The following is an 18,567-nucleotide window of genomic DNA, read 5'->3' on the forward strand; positions in this document are numbered from 1 at the left end:
TAGCAGCCTCATCTTTTCACATCTTGTTCCTTGACTTACTGACAACCTGCACAATAGAATCCTCATTGGCATCTGGCACAGGAACAGGCACAACTGTGCTGGTACTGAAAGCAAAAGAGTTACATTTTTTTTTGGTATCTTCAAAAATGCAAAGTTGAAATTCAATAAAGGAAAAGAAGAGGCTTTCAAAAGACAGGCCAGTCTTGCAACCAAGTGCAAGAGAAAGAAATGCTCCCTACACATCATGAAGGCAGCTCACTCAGAAGTACAGTTTTGAAAAGATGAAGGAACCGCAAAACTTTTTTTTGACCCAGACCTTTAATAATGATTATTAATAAAGATTACACTTTTGAAATAAAAGCATAATTCAAAGCACAAAACATGGCATGTGACCTGATGAATAGGTTGAGATACTGAACTACTGACAGTCTTAGCAAAGGCTTTCAGTTGACTCAAGTATTTCTTTACAGTCACTAATGACAAACATTTATGGATCTGTGCATGTTGAGATATTCCAATGGCATTTATGTTCATGAAAATGCAAAAGGTTTGTCCTGAAGTCAAGTGACCTGAGTAGAACAAAACAGAAGCAGTGGGCTAGAAAAGCTGCAATCAATTCTGTGGTTCACATAATGAAAACAAATGCTTGTGAATGACAACTTTCTCTTGTCCTTTCTATCAGCTGCTCACACGAAAACAAATCATGTACTGTAGTGAATTTTGATTGTCATCTCAGCTTAAGAATGGCTAGAGTGAAAAGTCTGTGGAACAGACTATCCACTTCTAGGCAATGCATTCATTTCTACTTAAGGCATACACCTGCTAAGCTACTTTCAGAAATTATTCCAAAGTCAACTAGCAACATGCTTTCCTTTCCTAACTTCCTATTTGATTCTGTTTAATAAAATGCCCTGGAACACTTACGAGTTAGTATTTTCCTACATACATTTCATGCAACAGTTCAAAAATTAACCTACAACTCCTGAAGACAGTACAGAAGTTTGAAGAAGGCATCTCTTGTAATTAAAAATAAGAGGCACTGAGAAGGAAGAGTCCTCAGTCAGGCAGTCCTTCCAATTTCTCCCTCAGGTAAAATCTAATAAAGTGTAACAGTGAGCCACTGAAGTGCTTTTGTTTTAGTCAATGTTCCACAACTGTGGGCTGATGAAATCACAGTGAAAATTTTTAACATTTCCCATTCACTTCCAAAACCTCAGGTGCTACAAGTTGTAAGGAGTTTTAAAAATTTTACAATAATGCACTGAATTATTCAGTGCATAATAATGCACTGAAATCTATAGTATGAATCCCACTAAAAGACAGAAAGACTATTTTTTTCCCCTTCTTTATTCAGATTAATGGAGCTTAGACGCTGTCCTGCCTAAGGAAAAGGTGCAGAGGCACTGGTAGCTGTTGCAAGTAAAGAGCTGGGCACAAAAATATATAGAAGACTGAATGATGTTACTCTTTCAAATGCTAAGTTTTCTAGAAATTCATTCAGGCATGAAACATGGCAGGAAATCACTGCATTCCTAAGGAGGAGCATTTCACTAGCTTCTGGTTAATGCAAAAATTTAAAAGTATTTCAGTCTCTTAGAGGATAGGTGTCAGCTGCAGTCTAATGACACTTTAAAAAAAAACATGGAAGAAGATGTATCACCAATTGCTGCACATCTGTTGTCCACTCTTTCATGATGAACCCTACCTATATTTTCATTCTTTGAAGATTTTTCTTTTTACAATGAGAAGTTAAATAAATATACTAAAAAAATTCAGAGGTAGCAAAGAAGCAACACATAGATTAGCAGAATACATGTACAATCTCCACATTAGACTTCCATTTTTCTACCATATTATCTATACTTGCAGCAAGGAAGCAAAGTTTCCACATGCAATACATATACTATTAATAAATATCTGTCACATTTTAGTAATATTATGAAAGGCTAATAGAACAGGTTAACTCCTTGGAAAACAGCAGTGAAAACAAAAGCTTGTGCAAATCTCCCATTGCAATGCCATCAGGAGTCAGGGTGGTCAGAAAAGAAAGGTACCAAAACTTCCTTTCCCATTCCATTTAAACTGATTGCCCACAATAGAAACAAACATTTCCTGTGACATTAAGTTGTCATCAGCTTCTGTGATTCCCAGTTCACTCAGTCTTTTCTTGTGCATCTGGCTCTTCTTTGCAGATATAGCCCCAAGCTCATCTGCAATTTTGCAATTGCCATCAGTTTGTTCACAAATCACACCATGCTCATAAAGCTCCAACTCATCAGTTACACATCCAGGTAGCTCTTCTTGCCTGAAGCCCTCTACACAGGCTGTCCCATCACTTGACTGGGCAGGCTGTGTATTCCCTAAGTCAGGAAACAAGAAAATGTCAACAGCCACACAAAACAGTCAAATAATTCAAAGCTCCTGGAATTAAATTTTCTTCAGGCTTCACATTTTTTACCTCTTCCCACTCTCTTTTTGGATAAATACTTAGTGACAGCCACATATTCCAAATGCAGTCTAAGATGCTTAAGAAAAGTTTCTTCTTGAGATGACTTCAAGTTGCCAAGTGATGTTAGACAAAATTACAGTGGGTTTACACGTTGTACTCAATGACAGTTCTTCACTAAGACATAATATGAGAAACACAGCTGTCATATTTTATTTACCACAGAGAACTAATTCTGTGCTGGGAGCATGTCTCAACTATAATGCACAAAAGAAAATACAAGCAGAGAATTATCATGAACCAGAAGAGCTGTAAGAGAAGCCGTTTCTGCTTTCTTGCTGGTTGCACTCCTGTTTCTGTATGACCCAAGTTGGCCACCAGTCCTATGGGCTCTGCTTAGCAGGTGCACAGATCAGGCTGCTACGGACTTGGCAATCAAAGTGCACACACACCATCAAGCACAGACATTCACAGTATTCAAGGGCAGCAAATTAATGTTTTAGGAAATTCCAGTGTTCAGAGAGTTGTGGAGATGTATTTCAGCTAAGTCAATGTAGACATTATTAGAATATTTAAAAGATTTTATTATGAATTATGCAATCAAAAAACCTGCGTATACTAGATTTACTAGTTTTAGGAGTTTCTTCTAGGAAGAGAAAAATACCTTTTGTTCTCTCTGCTGAAGCATCCTTTAGATCAGAGGTCACTGTTGGTCTAACCAGGACCACACCATATCCTTCATTATTATGGATCATATTATTAACCATGGTTATCTTGGGGATGTCATAATGTTCATCTAAGAAGTTCTACAGCAAAGAAATGGAAATCCAACATGTTATGTCCAGCTAAAGGATGCAAAATATTCCAGTTTTAGGTAGAATTAGGTCTACATATCAACTAGAATTTATTATTTGCCTATGCAAGTGACATTGCAAAAGGCATTTTCTTTCTGGCAGATAAGAAATAAAACAAGTATACGGCTTTGGTGAGCATATCCAAGGCAGGCAAGTACGATCATCATCATACGTGACATACAAGAGTTATACCATAAAGCAGCAAGTTTATAAGCCAACATAAACGCCAATTATTTGCATTAATTCTAGCAGCTATAAGCTTTTGAAAAACAAATACCTTTTGCCTTGAACTGACCTTTATAAGTATTCCCTCCTTGCAGTGGTGTATGCCATTGCCTAACAGGGTGCATGTACTGCCAGGATATATTTCCACACCAGCACCCTACAAGATAAAATTGGTGGCAGCTCACAAATAGTTTAAGCATATTTCCAATTTAACTTGGCAACTCCTTTGTAGATCTTTGTGTTTACCAACCAGTTTGCACAATGCAAAATTTTATCACTATGCCAGCTTCACAGCTTTATTAACTAACTTAAGCAGCTATACCCAAGGTTGAAGCCCCCCTATTATTGCCACCAGTCCATAAAAGCTCTGCTAACAAGGAAGTGCACAGTCTTGCATTACTTTCTTGTTCTTGAGTCATTCACCTCAACACACAAAGACCCATCGCTCTTCAAAATGTTCAAATGAGAGTTCAGTTCTGTGTTTATCACCTTTCTGTAGGAACCAATGGACAAGGTGAGCAAAAAGGGCATTTCATTTACAGAACAAATGCAAGGTTTAATGAGAAAATTATTTATGGGCAGAGAAAATAGAAAATCACTTTTAATATATTGCAGGACAATGAGTCCAGCAAAGCAGCAGCAGTTATTTCATGGATGTCCCTTGTTACTACTACATCATTTTCATATCATCACAGACAAATCAGCATAAGACACTTCACTGGACACTATTAGAGGCTACAAGACCCCTGGGACCAGTCTCTTAAACTTAGTAACACATATCTCTCCAGAATTAATTTGTAAAGGTTCTCTCAAGAGCAACAGAGGTCATCCCATTACTGACTATTATTTCCAAATGTAAACCTTTCTTTTAATTTAGAAAATAAGCTAGAGATAAGGATGTGTTAGTACCTTAGCACCATAAAGATCTGAATTTTTCATTACTAGCTCAGCTGATATTCGGACTGTTATGCCTGTAGTTTCACACTGTAACACACAATTCTCCAGGGTGGTTTTCCCATAATGGACATCTACGTACACAGAAAACAAATGTTGTTAAATGAACCAGTTATGCAAAGGTAAACCCCTTCTACAGATAGATGGACTTGTAACATTTTTGCTGTGTGATAAAATTACTATTTTCATTTTATCCACTTCGGGTTCATTTTACTGATTTGCTCATGCATAGTTTGACCTCATGCTATTTTTCTGGTGTGAGCAGGAACACTGCTGCAAGGGAGCATTAGTCAGAGATTAGACTTAGAGGGTTTTTGACTTTTTTTTTAAATAGTGACAGCAATTATTAATTTCATTACAGACCTAAGAGACTTCTGAATTAATAAGATATTAAATACATTTATAGAGGTGCTAATAAACATTTTAGCATGTTGAAAACCAAATGTCTGTTGAAGCAAAGTATTAATTAGCACCTTCTGCAAAGACAGAAGGCCACAGCAAATAAACTCATTGGATACAACTTAGAATTATTTGAGTCTCAGTTTGAATGTGCTGCCAGCACAGTTCTAGGCTACTTCTGCAGCCCATGACATTCCTCAGTGGAGAGCTGGCTGGGTTCAACCACAACTGAATATTGCCATGGGGGTTCTTTTGTGAAAAGAGGAATTTTTTCTTGTTCCAGGTACCCTGGCTTAGGCTATGCAGCAGTCAGTAAGGTTGCCTTAACAGCAGAAAAGTTATTAAGTCAAATGATCTTATCCAAATAGAATAAAATGCAAGAGCCCCAATAGCTTAAAAGTACAAAAAGCAGAAGTTATTTTGACAGCCACACTGTAAGTTAAAAAAAACAAACAAACAAAAAAAAAACAACGAAGCCTTGATATTTATTCCTGTAGAGCTACTCTCTATAACGTTTTATTAAAACTAGTAAACTCTAATACTGGATCCCAGCTTTGATTCCAACAGTAAATTCTCAAAGATTCACAAAAAGTTCAAGACACTTTTGTACTTACTTAAAATCCCCTCCACAGCATCATGTTGCACTAACTTCAAACTGGAGATCCTGACATTGGCTCCTGTACAGTCAACAAAGTTGTCTCCTTCCCCTCGTTTTTCTATCACTATATCATCTGGCAGGCCATAGCCTTAAAGCAGAGGTAAAAATGCAAGTTTGATTAATAACTGTTAACAGTCATTAACAGCTAAGTTAACAGCTAACAGTTAACAGCTCAGTACATAACAGACATTTAAATTAAATATGGAAGATTAAAATTTTATGTCTAATATCTTAAACAGGATTTTCCACCCAATGACCTTACATCTTATCTATACCAAGGTACTGACACTGAAAACCAAACTCAAAAGTTACTCTACTTAAATGACAATAAAATGCAAAATTATTTTAGACAATTGAACAAAAGGGTCACTGAGCTCCCATTTGCCATGGCCAAAGTTATCACTCCCAAAAGATACAACAGGGAAGGGAGATGCAGTAACCAAGGACACATGGGCACCTGCATTCTGCTTTCAAAGTACAGAAGTTCACCAGAGCAGGCAGAGGTTCCAAAAAGCACAAGGGGAAAAAGCAGTAACCACCACAATACAAGGAAGCAAGTGCAAAGGACTTTGTGTTGTCAGTAACGTTCACTCAACTTAACTATTTATATGAAACTTGGGTCTAAATATAATGTTACTGTATTACCTGGGCTTCCAGATTAATTCAGATTAAAAAGAAACTTTCACAAGCATATGCCAGCATTGATTTACTAAAGCTATCCACAGTTGTCAGCATTCAACCACTTACAGGAAAATTTATGAGCATGTAAAGCTTTTATTGCTTGTCACTGACAAGAATCATGGTAAGGAAAGCAATAATGCAACGTCTATTAAAGCCACATGAGTCCTACCATTTTCTGAAAGCACAAACCAACTCAGATAAGAAGTGCCTGAGCAAGATGCTAGCTTTTAACCAAGCACATAAATAAATCATGTGCAAGTAGAAACGTTAAAAAAAGAAAACCTTTGAACAAGAGTTGGTAGAAAGTTTGAAAGACAGCAGGTTTAATGCAAAGTTAAGTGATTGATACTTCAACAAAATATACTATCCAGAAATCCTTTCCCACTGCTACTGATGTATGGTCATCTCTGGGGAGAAGGTGGCATGGGGCAGTTTACTTCCCGTACATAAAAAGAGAGCACCACAGGACAGCAAGTGACAGATCTAGCTTAACTTCATATCACTACAGAGAGAGGTTATTATCCAAGGCAAGAGTTTTAGGAATAATTGTCCTACAGGCTACCTGCAGTTATTTCTTTCCACGCTTTTAGCTTGTTGTACACTTCACCTCCAAAGTAGTAGCTTTAGGAGTAAGAAGGAAGTTGGTGACAAGACAAGGAACAGAGAGGAAAGAGTCACCTGCTGTCAAGTGGTGTTGACTACACAGCATAGCCATGGCTGCATGCCCTGCCTGTAAGCTAAGTGACTGCTAAAGGCAATTGGCAGCCAGTAACTGATCACAGATATTAGATGTGCTGATGCTGCAGGTTCCCATCCACCTTGATCAGCTACTATATAAGCAGAATGGAAGTTCTTAGGTGCCTTTGCTACACATTTTTATCAAGTGTTAAAGTTATCCTTAACATGACTTCCTGCAGCTGCTACTGGTTTAACCTTATTTAGTCCTTTTAAGTTTTTATTTATCCCTGACTTTCTAATTATCATACTTCCAAACTTAGTACTGACTTGCACAGTGGCTGGAAAAAAAAACCAAAAAACTCCACTAAGAAAAGTGATATTACATCTTTGATGAGTCACCCCTTCACCCCAAGAAAGCCACCAAAATGCCCAGCTGCTCAGATTAGTGCCAGGAAAATCTTTCTTGATGCTCCTACTTCAAACATTCTTGGCTGCTACTACTGCTATAGAAACTTACTTTAACAGGAGTCCATACAAGATTAAATACCCCAACACTTCCTCATTATTAAGAAGGTGGTTCATACTAAAGATACTTATTTATATGCCTTGCTCCTTAAAACAGAGCAGCTCATCCTTTGCACCATTTGTATTACTGTTTCCTCAAAGCTAGAAAGTAAATACCACTTGATACAATTTTAGAACAACATCATTCTTGCAGATAAATAAAGCACTTTATTGAGGGTCTTTAGCCTGCAGGTGCATTATCTATCAGCATGCATATCTGTATAAATCAAACATACACAAGATAAGTTAACTAAGTATCTGAACAACTGCACAAGCCCCAGTGATATGAATATTACATTGCAACAGAGTGTGCATGCCTAAAGCAAAGGAACTACACTGAAATCAAGAATTGTGAGGAAGAGAAACATATCCTAGACAAAGCAGAAGTACTTCAAACAAATGTTTTCCAAGAAAAATGGAGTCACATATGCTGTGTCTGTTTCTACAGAACAAATACATGTTAAATCAACAGCTCCTTCCTCTGCCCATACGCTTCACATAACGCAGATTCACATTGGCAGACCTCCCACACATTGCTGACATGCAGCAAGTGCCAGTAAACTAAGCTCTAAGAGCCTTTGGCTCCTTCCCTCTGTGTTCATCAGTGCTACACTGGCAGTGAGTCTCAGAGCACACCTCTGGAGCAGATTAAGACATGCAAAGAACAACGACATCTCTCAAGTACTCTTAACTTATTGCCTCTAAAAACTGAAGCCTCTCAGAATTACTTTTGTGCTTCCTAGATTAAAAAAAAAAAAAAAAATCAAGTCCTTCATGTTTCTGTTTAATGCTCCCCATTATGTTCATAAATAGGATTTGTTCATACAAATAGGAGGAAATTATTAATTTGCTGTTAATTAGCAAAATTTTCAGTTTATTTGCAAAGTAACTGTGACTAATTCAACAACTTACTCCATTGTGCATGAGACATGGCTCTACAAGCAGAAATAGGAACTCTGTGAAGAAAAAAACAAATGCTCCAGCCAAACTCTGCAGAAAGTAAATCCTTATGCAGAGTTAGTTTAAGACACTCCCTTTACTTTGGTTTAAGGACCTTTATGCAAGAAAACCTTCTACCTTCTAGTTCAACTGAATCAGCAATGCAGAAGACACCATCTACAACATAATGACCAGGACAGATGATGACTGTGTCTCCTTCATAACAGGCATTTACAGCTGCCAGTGGATCATTGTGAAACTGTAAAAGACAAACAATATAGTCAGCTCCTGAAGTATGCAAAAAAAACGGATGCATTTATGCCCTTAAAGCTTGATTTCCAATTAAATGTTGCTATTTTGTTTAAAATAAACCCTTTTAAACAGCACCAGTAATACACAATTTCTACTTTGAATTCAAGAATCATAGCACTCTTTGGACAAATGAAGCCTTGAAACACTCCTTTGAGGCTTGTGACGTGTCCATTCCCCTAAAAGAAAAAGAGGCCAGAGACACAGATGGAAGAGCATATGCAAGAGTAAAGCAAACTTCAATACTGCCTTGGTTCCAGGCCAACAATTGAATTGTGCCTTAAGTGACATGCCTTGAATTACTGAAGAAAGAGATTACAGAAAGAAAAGAAACACAAACAACTCAGAAAATAGATCTGAGCCGAACACTGACATAACCCTTCACTCCTGATGCAAGTCATCTAAAAATAGCGTTTAGATATTACAGAGGCAAATATGGGGTCCACATGGTCCTTTATCTCCCCAAAGAGGGCAGGGTGACATTCTTCACAAATATTACTGGGGGATTCTGTATGGAAGGATAACAAATAGTACAGAAAAATCGCACATTTATTGCTTCCCAGCAAATTCCAAGTTAAGCACAGTGAGAACATTTTTCAATTGCCAAGACAGAAAATCTGATTTATAGTCCAAAAGTTAATCTAGGATCTTCCCTGTGGCTCCATTTTGGCCATCTGTAATTCATAAACTTGATCAGAATGCAGCAAGCAATTTCATTTGGGCCCAAGGAAGCCAGACTGTTCTTAAGTGCTGAAGTGGCAAGTCGTGTGTGAATTCACTAGAACTAAACATAAGTGCTCTAAATGTATGTCCTACACAGAACTGAAGCAACAGAATTACATTTCTCTTCAAACTCTAGATCATTATCAGTCGCTTCAAAAGATACAGGTATTTCAAAACTAAATATAAGTATTTATTATAAATACAGGTTTTATAAATATAAGCCTTAACATGCTTCATTGTAGAATTATTACAGAAGGTCTACCTCATTATTTCCTATACACAGAAAGAAACTGCTGGTACTGAGTACTCAGCAGACAAGTGAATTAAAAGCAATTATTTGTATCATCCAGTCTTACCTTAATGTTTAGATTACTGTGCTTTTTTTGAACTGACAAAAAATAACACTGTGCAAATGTAGTATCTTACACAAGATAAATTAATGTATTCTTCCACATTGTTTCTTGAAGAGAAAAAAGTATTAGCAGACAGGTAACTCCTGTTACTGTACCTGTATTTCTAGTTCTTCACCACAAGATTCAGGGCAAAGTTTGTCCCTTATCAGTGACTGCAGCAGACTTGACATCATGGTTGAGGATACAACATGAGTGATCTTGGTACCTGTTGGTCTCAGTCCTTTAGCTTGGAGACCACTGTATTTTTGGTAACCAAACACATACCTGAAACAAGAGCAACAAAGCCATCATTTCTTTCCTCAGTAAAGAACATCCAAGTGCAGTTTCCCATATGACCCTCTTCCTTGCACAAACCCACTAAGTACCTCAGCAGAGGATTCTCAATTAGTTTCAGCTTTTGTTTTAAGTGTTCTATTTTCTCATACAATTTTAGTCCTTCCACCATAGAGACATTTTCTGTTTCTGAATCTGAACCACTGCTTGATATGCTGTTCCTCACATCTAAAAACTTTTTGTAAAGCTCTTCACATTGAGACAACAAGTTCTGGTAGTCGGCTACAAGTCCAGAAGGCACACGGTGCTCAAGGATGTCATAATGCCTGCAATTCAGAGAAAAGGATCAGTACATTTTGCATTTAGTTTTGAAAGATAAAACAGAAACCTGGAAAGAACCTGAGGAGCTGTGCACCAGTACTTTAGTCAAGATTCTCCGCAATATATATGAACACTTCTCAATTTCTTTTGAAAGCAGTAAAACCAAAAATCTGAACAAAAACATATTGCTTTCTAAATAGTTGCACATCCACCTTGAAACCTTTTACTACACAACTAACAGAACCTCACTCTATGACAGAGACATAAGAACAACTATAAAAAAATATTAAGAATTTAGAAGGTAATCATATATCAAAATTAATCTATTTTTAAGCATCTATTAGAAAAACTGATGTCTGAAATTAAAGACAAATGTTATAATGTTAAATCTTTATTAGCAACAATCTACTAATACCACTAGGGAAAGAAATACACACATTCCTCATTCAGCATGACCAATTTACAAGTTTTTGTTTACACTCAGTTTCAGTATGCCCAGAGGTACTTGAGCATCCCCCAGTAGCTTTAATTAGGATTACAATTCATATGCCTGCAGTTTGAAGAAGGCTATAGCTGGGTTTGGAGTGCCATCTGATGGAAGGTCAAGGATTACAGGGGAAAACTGAGTATTCAGAAATCAAGTGGCTACCTCAGTTGCATCCTCTTTCCATACAAAATGCTGAGCATCAGACAGTGAACGCTTCTAGAACAGGCTTTGCTTTCATTTGCTAGTGAATGGGACTTTTCCTAAATCTAGTTGTGTCTCACAATTCCCACATCACCCTTTCCTGTGGTTCTACCCCAATAATATCAAAGGTGCACTTACAATCTCAGTCGAGGCTCAACACATCGCACAAAGTAATCAAAATCATCCTCCTCCTCCTCATCCCAAGTCCTCCAGATGCACTGGTAGAAGAACCTTTTGAAGGAAAGTAAGCATTTAATCACTCAACAGAAGCCACATATACCTGAGCAGAGACAACAGCACTGAAAAAACAAATATAACCATTTTGAGAATTCATCTCAAAGTGTCACCTCTCTCCAATTCCATGTTACTGTCCTGTAAACTATTTTGCATACACAGAAATTATCTTTTTTGTCTATTGTTTACCTGCATAAAGAGTTTTGTTGTGTATCTAAGTTCAAAATTCATAATAGCCTGAGGCCCACTTTCATCAAAAGATACTAAACAGCTAAAAGCTGCATTTGAAATCAAGGCTTACACAATTAAGATCCTTTTTTTTGGTTGTTTGGTTTTGGCAAGGCATCCTTCAGATAAGCTTTCTTTTTGACAAGGAGTTTGTCACCTCCATCATTCAAGCTTCCATCTCCACTACTGAGTAATTTTCAACAGAATGTGTCTCTTCTCTCCTTTTCCTTCCATACTCACCACTTCTGAAAAGATTCGTTTTCTAGACAGGAGGGTCATTCATCCTAGTTTAGCTTTTTTGTCCAGTTCTATTGCCTATTTGTAGACAGCTTTCAAACAGCATGTAGTACATGAAAGCAAGGAAGATGGAAAAGAGACAGAGAGACAACAAAGAAAGAAATAGAAGAATAAAGATGTGACCAGACACTTGAAGAATAAAGAGCAAATTTCGGGGAGGAGGCAAAATGGGGAGACGAGAAGAATGGGGCAAAAAAAAGGACAAAATTCACAAAAAGAGAAAGGAACACTGCACTAGAGTCCCTGCTTTTGACACAGAAAGAAGACTGACAGCTAAACCTTATGCATTTTCCTACCTGACATGCTCTACAGCTAGTGCTGTCTGGTCAAACTCTCCTGACTCATCATACACAACCCACAGTGCCTGCAGTGGTATCTTACGCTCCTTCAGCTCCAAGATTTCCTGCACGCACTCCAAGGTAAAGGTGCTATCCCGTGACTCACACAGGAAAGGCTCACTGAGTTTCACAACTGCTTTCAGAGCTGTGTACTCCACATCAACAACCTGTTGGAACAAACAGTTCTTAAGATTTCTCAGAACTTCAGACACAGCAAAGGAAGCCTAACATGACATGCATAATCAGCAGGCCATACTGCAAGTGTCCATTGACCACACAAACCAATGCAGGTTGCATAGTACAGGAAAGACAATCTATTCAGCTGAAGTGATAACCCCAGAATTAAGTTTCTCAGAACCACAGATCTAGAGCCTTTTCCACATTCAAAACTTCATTCAAATCCCTCATAATGCTCATAAATGGCCAGTAAGCTGCTTCCCTGTTCTGTTTTGTTTTAAAAACGGGGCAAAAGCAGTATCCTAAGACTCAAACAAATCGCTGTCTTACAGTTCTTAGGGACTCCTTTGGGGCTCATTTTTGAAAGTGCCCACAAGACACAATCCAAAGACTTAGTCTGGGCCACTGAAAGCCCTAGTCACTATCTGGGCTGAAAAACTGAGGGAGTTCAAAGATTTTCCCTCTTCAAACATGTAACAGAACTGGAAGTTTGAACACCCAAGGTGTTGCACAAAGATGCACAACTGGGACACTGAGAGGCCTAGAAAAGGAGTATCCCAAACCAGTAACCCTCTGTAGGTCTATGACAGGAGTATGCAATGTGGAAGAGCTACTGAGCATTAAAGGTGCATTAAAAGGAAGAACTTCACTGTGCCCACAGAGTTCTACTGCACAGCTCACTAACACTCAGTTGGTGTTCCCCCTTCTAGTTTCAAGCAAGGAGCCCTTTGAAAAAAATTCCTATTGCTCTAGCCATCAGTGGCAATTAGCTACGAAAACATTACTATTTTCTACCAGCTCATAAACTTCATAGAGAAACAATCTGTCTCTAACAGAGGTAAATTATACTAATTGGAGACAAATGCCTGAGCAACTGCATTCCATTTACCTCAACAAGGACCTCAAACACATTAGTGTGCCAGACTGCCTGCCATCCACATGGCTCAAGGACCTTCTCCAGGTATTCAGCTGTGAATTCTTTCACCTCAGAAGCTTTGCAGTCAGCTAAAAAGAAATTGAAGACAGTACATTTATGCAAGAAAAGAAAGTCCCCCAAATCATTAAAAAATTAATGTCAATAAAGCAGAAGTGTTCCTCTACCACATATAAAATTCGACCTCATTCTGTTTTGCTCACGAACATCTTTTGCTCTGTCAATACTGAGAGAGCTGGACAGTCATCTGTTTTGTGCTTCTCTGGAAGAAGTGATCCAGTACTCAACCTTCCAGGTACTGAAGGTTTCAGAGCCAGTGGCATTAAACAGCTAACCTGTGCCTTATTTTATATTAGCACCTTTTCCTTTCAATTATTCAGATTTTATTTACTTATTTTAAAACCACTGCCTCCTTATCCCCAAACTAGAGCAGCTGAGGTTTCAGCAAAAGCCATGGCAGTGCACTACATCTTCTCTAGTCTGTGTTATTGAAAGTGTCTCACAGTTTAATACGGAATTGATTAAATTTAAACTGGATCATTTAAACAGTCACTACAAGAGACCTGAAGACACATTCTTTTTCTACTAAGAAATTACTTACCCAAGATGTAATCCTGGTAAGCTTTAAATCGCTCATAAAACAAAAGATGATCAGTGCGGAAAATATCTGGAAAAAGCACATTCCCATCTGGCACAGTCCTTCCTAAAGCAGACCCTGGTTTGTCACGACTGCCATAATCACTACCAGAATTATCATCTTCCTGGACCAGATCTGTGGAGAGGAGTGAGAACAAAGCAACCCCCACAAACTGTCAGTTCAATGCAATCATCACTCACTCCTCTATTCCCAAAGAATTCTGGCTCAGCCCAAGTTCTATCATGAACCTGCTTTCTACAACAAACCCTAAGTTATCCTTGGTGAAGAGACGATCTTACTTGGTTATGTGCTCTCTTCTTCAGAACATTCAGCTGGTCCCCAGACAAGATCTATTTGTTGCCACCTGCCCTGAACTGCAGTTACATGTTCATTTCATTTGTTCTATATGTAAGATTTCAGGATGTATTATGAAAGCTAGCAGTTTTGACCTCAAATTATTAAAATTCTTATATATGTGGTGCAAAACTCAAACAAAACAAAAATCCGAACCAGTGTACGAGCCAAATACAATTGCTTTGACAATATAACTTTTCTTTGTAACAGAGCTGTTGTAGTAACATGCAAAGAAAGGAAATCAGGTGATCCTAATCAAGCATGATTTATTAAATACTTCAAAAGATTCCTGTAAAAACCTGTAGCTATGTTGCACATACACTGCAATTAAGAATTTTTCTCCTACACACCCATGATCAAATCCAGCAGCTATGACAGCAAAACACTGTACAAGCCACACGATGCATTCCAGAGCACCTCACAGCTTCCAGAACAAGCCACGTTGTATTCAGCTTTCTCTTCGTTGTATTCAGTTTCTCAGTTTACAAACTGTAAGCTTATAAGCACACACCAACAACGACCTGGTGCTGAGCAATGATACTCGGTAGATACTCTAAGTACCAATATTCCAACACTGGGCAGGGGAGCTGCTGCCAGGAAAGCGTTTTTCCTCTGTTCCAAACATACATGATCCTGCAGGCTGGTTTAAATACCTGCGTTACGCACCTGAGACACACGCCAGGAGTTGATAATCAATAAGAAAAAAAAATATTTTGCTTTACTGCGTTTGTTTCCAAAGACACCCCTACGTTCACTCGCAGGGCACCATTCCCAGCCGGGTCCTCGCAGCCTCAGGAACGGGGAGCGCTGAGCCGCGGCTGCAGAGCCGCCCCGGGCAAACCGCGCACCCCTTCCCGCGGCCTTCCCGGGGCTCGCCTCTCCCTTCCGAGCGGCGGCGGAACCGGGGCGCGCCGGCCCGTAGGGCCCCCCTACCTGGCTTCCCCTCCTCGGCGCGCTCCCGCGGGCCGGCGCTGCTCAGGGCCGGCAGCAGAGCCGGGCCGCTCGGCTGCGGCCCCGCCGGTCCCGGTTCGGCCATGGTACCCGCCCGCGCGCGGCTCCGCCCGCTGAAATTTCAAACTTCCCGGCCCCGTCCCCAGCCCCGGCGCCGTCACCGGCGGCCGCCGCGCTGATTGGCCGGGGCGCCGGGGCCGGGCCGGGCCGTTGCTCGTCACCCGCGGCGGGGCGACCCAGAGCCGGGCGCTCCCGCTCCCCTGCAGGCTGGCAGGGCTGGCTCTGGAGTCAGGCGGCAGCCGGAGAGGTCGGGAACGGAAAAGAACGCTTAAAAACTTCCGCCCGTCAGTCAGAAGCAAACCGGTAACGGGGCCGGGTCTGCTTGGACGAACACAGAAGGGCCGGCGAGGATGGGCAGCGCCTCTTCAAAACAGAGCTCTGCTTCCAGCGGCGTTTCTGCCCCTACGAGAGGTGTTTCCACGCCGCACTCAGAAAAGGATCAGTCAAGCGTAGCCGCAGAAATATATATAAAAAAAAGAATCAACAGTCCCGCAGCCCCTTTGCCCCCAAAGAAATGAAAACTGTGTTTTAAAAACCCGGCTATTCGCGGAACGACCTCTTCACATAACTCCAGGAAGCTGCGCTTAGCTTCCAGCTCTGACCCGCTGATACAGAAAAGGCATCCAATTAAAATCCAAAGCACAGGTTTTTCCCCTCTGAATTTCTCAGTGCTTTGACTTTCCATGAGCATTAGCATCGCTCCTTTCTGACTTGACATCTCTCCACAATGTCTCTTGATGCAGCTCAAGTCACTGTTTGTGTTCAGAGCTCTGTTACCACACGTGCCAGTAAGGATTAAAGCCACAACGATGTAAAGTAAGGTTGAGCGAAGCAGTTGGAAGGCACTAATATTTAACCGAGTAGATACTGAGCAAAGACGAGGTGACTGCAGGGCATTACAAGGCCTGGAGACAGGCAGGAACTAAAGAAAAAAAAAATCAAAATACTGCAGTAAGAACATGCAGCCCTCCGTGTAATGCTGTTCAAAAGAGGCAGAGGATCAGTGTCCCGTGGCAGAAGACAACAAGCACGCAGATTTGGGCAGCACAGGCTCACTTTGAGTTTGCCAGTGCCGAGGCCAGGTGTGCAGGATTGCCACGGCAGGCTGATTTCAGATCAATTCCACACAAACTGGTTTTGACCTGCATTAGCACCACATATAGTTGGTGTTACCAACACCTTTAAGAAGTGTAACAGTGCACAGTAGACTTTTAAAATTGGGAAGTATTCATTTCTCCTCCCATTTTTAATTATTTTTAAATTATTTTTTAAACAATTGCTTCAAAACATAAATGGCCACGAGGGGGCTGCCTTAGATTTCTAGCAACATGACTAGACGGTTACAAGGTTACAGTTTCTTCATGTTTACGTTCCAAATGTTACTGGCTTTTACAGTAGCAGTGAAATGCCTACAGCAGGTTACACATTCAGGGGAAACTGACAGCCCTGTTCATCCTGACGTTACACAAGTCTGAGTTGCCATAGATCCACTGAAATCAACCTTTGCTCACCATAACGCCAGAAGAAAGAGTTTCTTAGTCCTCAGGACTTCTCTGCAGTAATGCTATCAGAATTTAACCATTATACTGGGTATGCACCTTTAACCATACTCACGTAGTTTTCATCTATCATAATCAGTTACAAAATTACATTAAAACTTCCAAATCTCCCTCCAAAGCTTGTTTCCGTTTGGTTTTTTGTTTTGTTTGTAAGGTCAGCCTTCAAAACAGAATGGGTTTGTAAATGAAATGTCTGGAAATTGGTAAGTTTTAAATAATTAAAAATTAGGCATTTGTCCCTGCTGAACCTGCAACACCATTGAACATAATGGGATCCCCCATATTTAAAAAGCAAAGTGACACAGCTATTCACATAAATTCTTTGCTGTAAATCCACAGCATTGAGAGTCTGCAGTAAGCAACACACACCTGTTACAGTCACACAGAACAATGTCTCTGATATGAAGCTAACTTCACTGACTGAATAAGGGCTTTAAATCCAATCTTGGCAGGATGTACACTGAGTCAGGAGGAGCAGAGTAATGGTGAAAAAAAATGAGAAAACAAGGAGTAAAAAATAGTCTGAGAGGAAAGATAATGGAGGAACAGCAGTAAGAACTTTCACAATAAGAATGGGAAGGAAGAGAATATTTGAAAGAAAAGTACTGGGAAACAGATATTCTGCCAAGGTGAAGGAGGTCATCTTTTGACACCAGATGTAAGTTATCCTGGTGGGCTGTTCCTTGCTTTGTACTATTTTTCAACACCTAGAATGAAGAGACTATCAGCAAGAAAGGACAGAAATAACAGACCAGGAGGGAAAAAAAAGAAAAAAAAAAAAAAAAAAGGAGACAGGCCAAATAAAAGGGAGGGAAAGCAGAATGCCAAAAATAGCCTGAAAGATACATGAAAAGCTGGAGTGAGTCTCAGAAAAAATCAGAAAATGCTTTTGTGACCACAGGAGCATATGAACAAGCTTTTGTCCCAAACACTGGAGCTCAATGAATGACACGCTTTTGAATGACATCTCATTGCTACTGCTCCTCTCAATGAGATGTGTGCCCTTCAGCCACCGAGACGCTTTGAAAAACCCCTGTCCTTCTCTTAAGCCTCAAATATATTTGCTCAGGTGCCTTTCCTTTTAAATATTAAAACAGTGAGTAGTGCTAGTATGCAGAACTCTGGCTTCTGAAATCTGAAATAGACATTCATGCAAAAACGTGGCAAATACAGTTTGTAAATCACAAATGGCTGTTAATTGCTTCATAGAAATTAATGCAAGTGCAGCTACATAAGCCTACAGAAATGCAGAGAGGAACTAGTGTCTTAGTACCAAAAGATAGTTTTATTTTGGTATTTCACTAGTTTTGGCTGAAGGAACACAATGGTAAAATAGATCCCACATGTGGGATTTGGCCAGTCTTGGTGTCCTGACAATACGCACGTCCCAAGCAGTTGAATCACAGTAGCTGCAGTGTAGGTGACACATAAGCATCAGTAAGACTGTGTTGGCTCTAAGCCTGGTGGGAACCCACACCCCTGGCTAAGAGAAGCAGCAAGAAGGTCTGTTGAAGCTGGCATATGCAAGTCAGCCTACAACTCCTTGTGGAGCAGGACTGATGTGCAATCAATGGAAAATTCTTACTGTGAAAACTTATGCTGAGCTGTTGCTTCAGCTCTCCACAGTGCAAATCTGATGACTGGCAGTTATTAAAGATAAGAGCCTGCTTTTC

The 18,567-nt window shown here is 39.8% G+C and overlaps 1 protein-coding gene across 1 annotated transcript; it reads right to left on the reverse strand.

The window, feature by feature from the left end:
* Positions 1 to 315: 315 nt before the first annotated feature.
* Positions 316 to 15,360, reverse strand: SHCBP1 (SHC binding and spindle associated 1). Its single transcript, XM_051629784.1, has 13 exons — positions 15,258 to 15,360; positions 13,935 to 14,105; positions 13,289 to 13,404; positions 12,181 to 12,389; positions 11,264 to 11,356; positions 10,209 to 10,442; positions 9,939 to 10,107; positions 8,537 to 8,657; positions 5,493 to 5,624; positions 4,435 to 4,553; positions 3,596 to 3,682; positions 3,111 to 3,252; positions 316 to 2,360 (listed from the first exon to the last, which is right to left on the reverse strand). Exons 1-13 carry the CDS (start codon positions 15,358 to 15,360, stop codon positions 2,038 to 2,040), a joined length of 2,019 nt encoding a protein of 672 aa, XP_051485744.1. The 3' UTR covers positions 316 to 2,037.
* Between the last annotated feature and the right edge of the window lie 3,207 nt (positions 15,361 to 18,567).

This window comes from Apus apus, chromosome 11 (genome assembly GCF_020740795.1).
Source record: "Apus apus isolate bApuApu2 chromosome 11, bApuApu2.pri.cur, whole genome shotgun sequence".
In the NCBI taxonomy this organism is placed as follows: domain Eukaryota; kingdom Metazoa; phylum Chordata; class Aves; order Apodiformes; family Apodidae; genus Apus; species Apus apus.

What these genes read in the sequence shown, in the direction of transcription:
- SHCBP1 (XM_051629784.1), bottom strand. Translation starts at nt 15,360, where the DNA reads ATGGCCGAACCGGGACCGGCGGGGCCGCAGCCGAGCGGCCCGGCTCTG. An exon ending in TGTTTGAGGTCCTTGTTGAG is followed by an intron (nt 12,390 to 13,288) that starts GTAAATGGAATG and finishes TTGTTCCAACAG; the next exon opens with GTTGTTGATGTGGAGTACAC. An exon ending in CAGATCTTTATGGTGCTAAG is followed by an intron (nt 3,683 to 4,434) that starts GTACTAACACAT and finishes TTTATCTTGTAG; the next exon opens with GGTGCTGGTGTGGAAATATA.